Source organism: Nestor notabilis, unplaced genomic scaffold (genome assembly GCF_000696875.1).
Source record: "Nestor notabilis isolate BGI_N333 unplaced genomic scaffold, ASM69687v1 scaffold12220, whole genome shotgun sequence".
In the NCBI taxonomy this organism is placed as follows: Eukaryota; Metazoa; Chordata; class Aves; order Psittaciformes; family Psittacidae; genus Nestor; species Nestor notabilis.
The window spans coordinates 1-943 of record NW_009911606.1 but is presented as its reverse complement, the minus strand read 5'-3'; the positions used below and the strand labels follow the sequence as shown (position 1 = coordinate 943).

The following is a 943-nucleotide window of genomic DNA, read 5'->3' as shown; positions in this document are numbered from 1 at the left end:
ATGGTGATGGAACCAGTTGACAACACTGTTGACAGTGAGGATAAAGATGATGCTGATGATGGAGGTGATGGTGGTGATGATGGAGGTGATGCTGGTGCCAACGGGGATGATGAGGATGGTGGCAATGCAGCTGATGGTGATGATGAGGATGATGGTGGTGATGGTGGCAGTGGGGTGATGATGATGGTGCTGATGGGGCTGATGGGGCTGATGGGGCTGATGAGGCTGATGATGATGGTGACAACGGCGTTGATGGTGATGATGAGGATGATGGTGGTGATGGTGGCAGTGGGGTGATGATGGTGGAGGTGATGATGATGATGGGGCTGAAGGAGCTGATGGTGCTGATGGGACTGATGGAGCTGACAATGGGGGTGACACCGGGGTGCTGGTGGTGGGATGCTGACGGTGCTGGTGCTGGTGCCGCTGCAGTTCCTGTGCCTGAGGAACATCCGCACCTTCCTGACCGCTTGTGCTGACAAATTCGGGCTCCCGAAGCACCGGCTCTTTGGCGCCTTCGACCTCTTTGATGTCCAGGACTTTGGCAAGGTGGGACCCACATGTGTAGGGCAGAGCTGGGCAGGACCCGGGGGTCCCACTCCCAATGGCCCCAATGGTCCCTCCGTGTCCCCAGGTCATTGAGACCCTCTCGACGCTCTCCTGGACCCCCATTGCCCAGAGCAAAGGCCTCACGTGAGTGGGGAGGAGCCGGGGGGGGGACATTCCTGAGGGATCTGGGTCCTGGTTCCCGATGGATCCACCATCCAGGTCTTTGGTTCCTGATGGATCCATCACCCAGGTCCTGGTTCCCAATGGATCCATCATCCAGGTCCCTGGTTCTTGATGGATCCAGGTTCTGGTTCCCGATGGATCCATCACCTGGGATGTGTTCCCCTCCACAGGCCCTTCCCCACCGGTGACTGTGTTGGGGATGAGGACATCT

At 58.0% G+C, this 943-nt stretch overlaps 1 protein-coding gene across 1 annotated transcript in view; it reads left to right on the top strand.

Annotated features, from left to right (window-relative positions):
- The window catches only part of LOC104406574 (proto-oncogene vav-like), a gene marked incomplete at its 3' end in the record, with an annotated part of 1,849 nt that extends 1,156 nt beyond the window's left edge, over nucleotides 1–693 (top strand). Inside the window, exons 2-3 of the mRNA XM_010015607.1 lie at nucleotides 433–549; nucleotides 635–693. Of these exons, the coding sequence (XP_010013909.1) occupies nucleotides 433–549; nucleotides 635–693 (176 nt within the window). The remainder of the gene's footprint in view (nucleotides 1–432; nucleotides 550–634) is intronic.
- Between the last annotated feature and the right edge of the window lie 250 nt (nucleotides 694–943).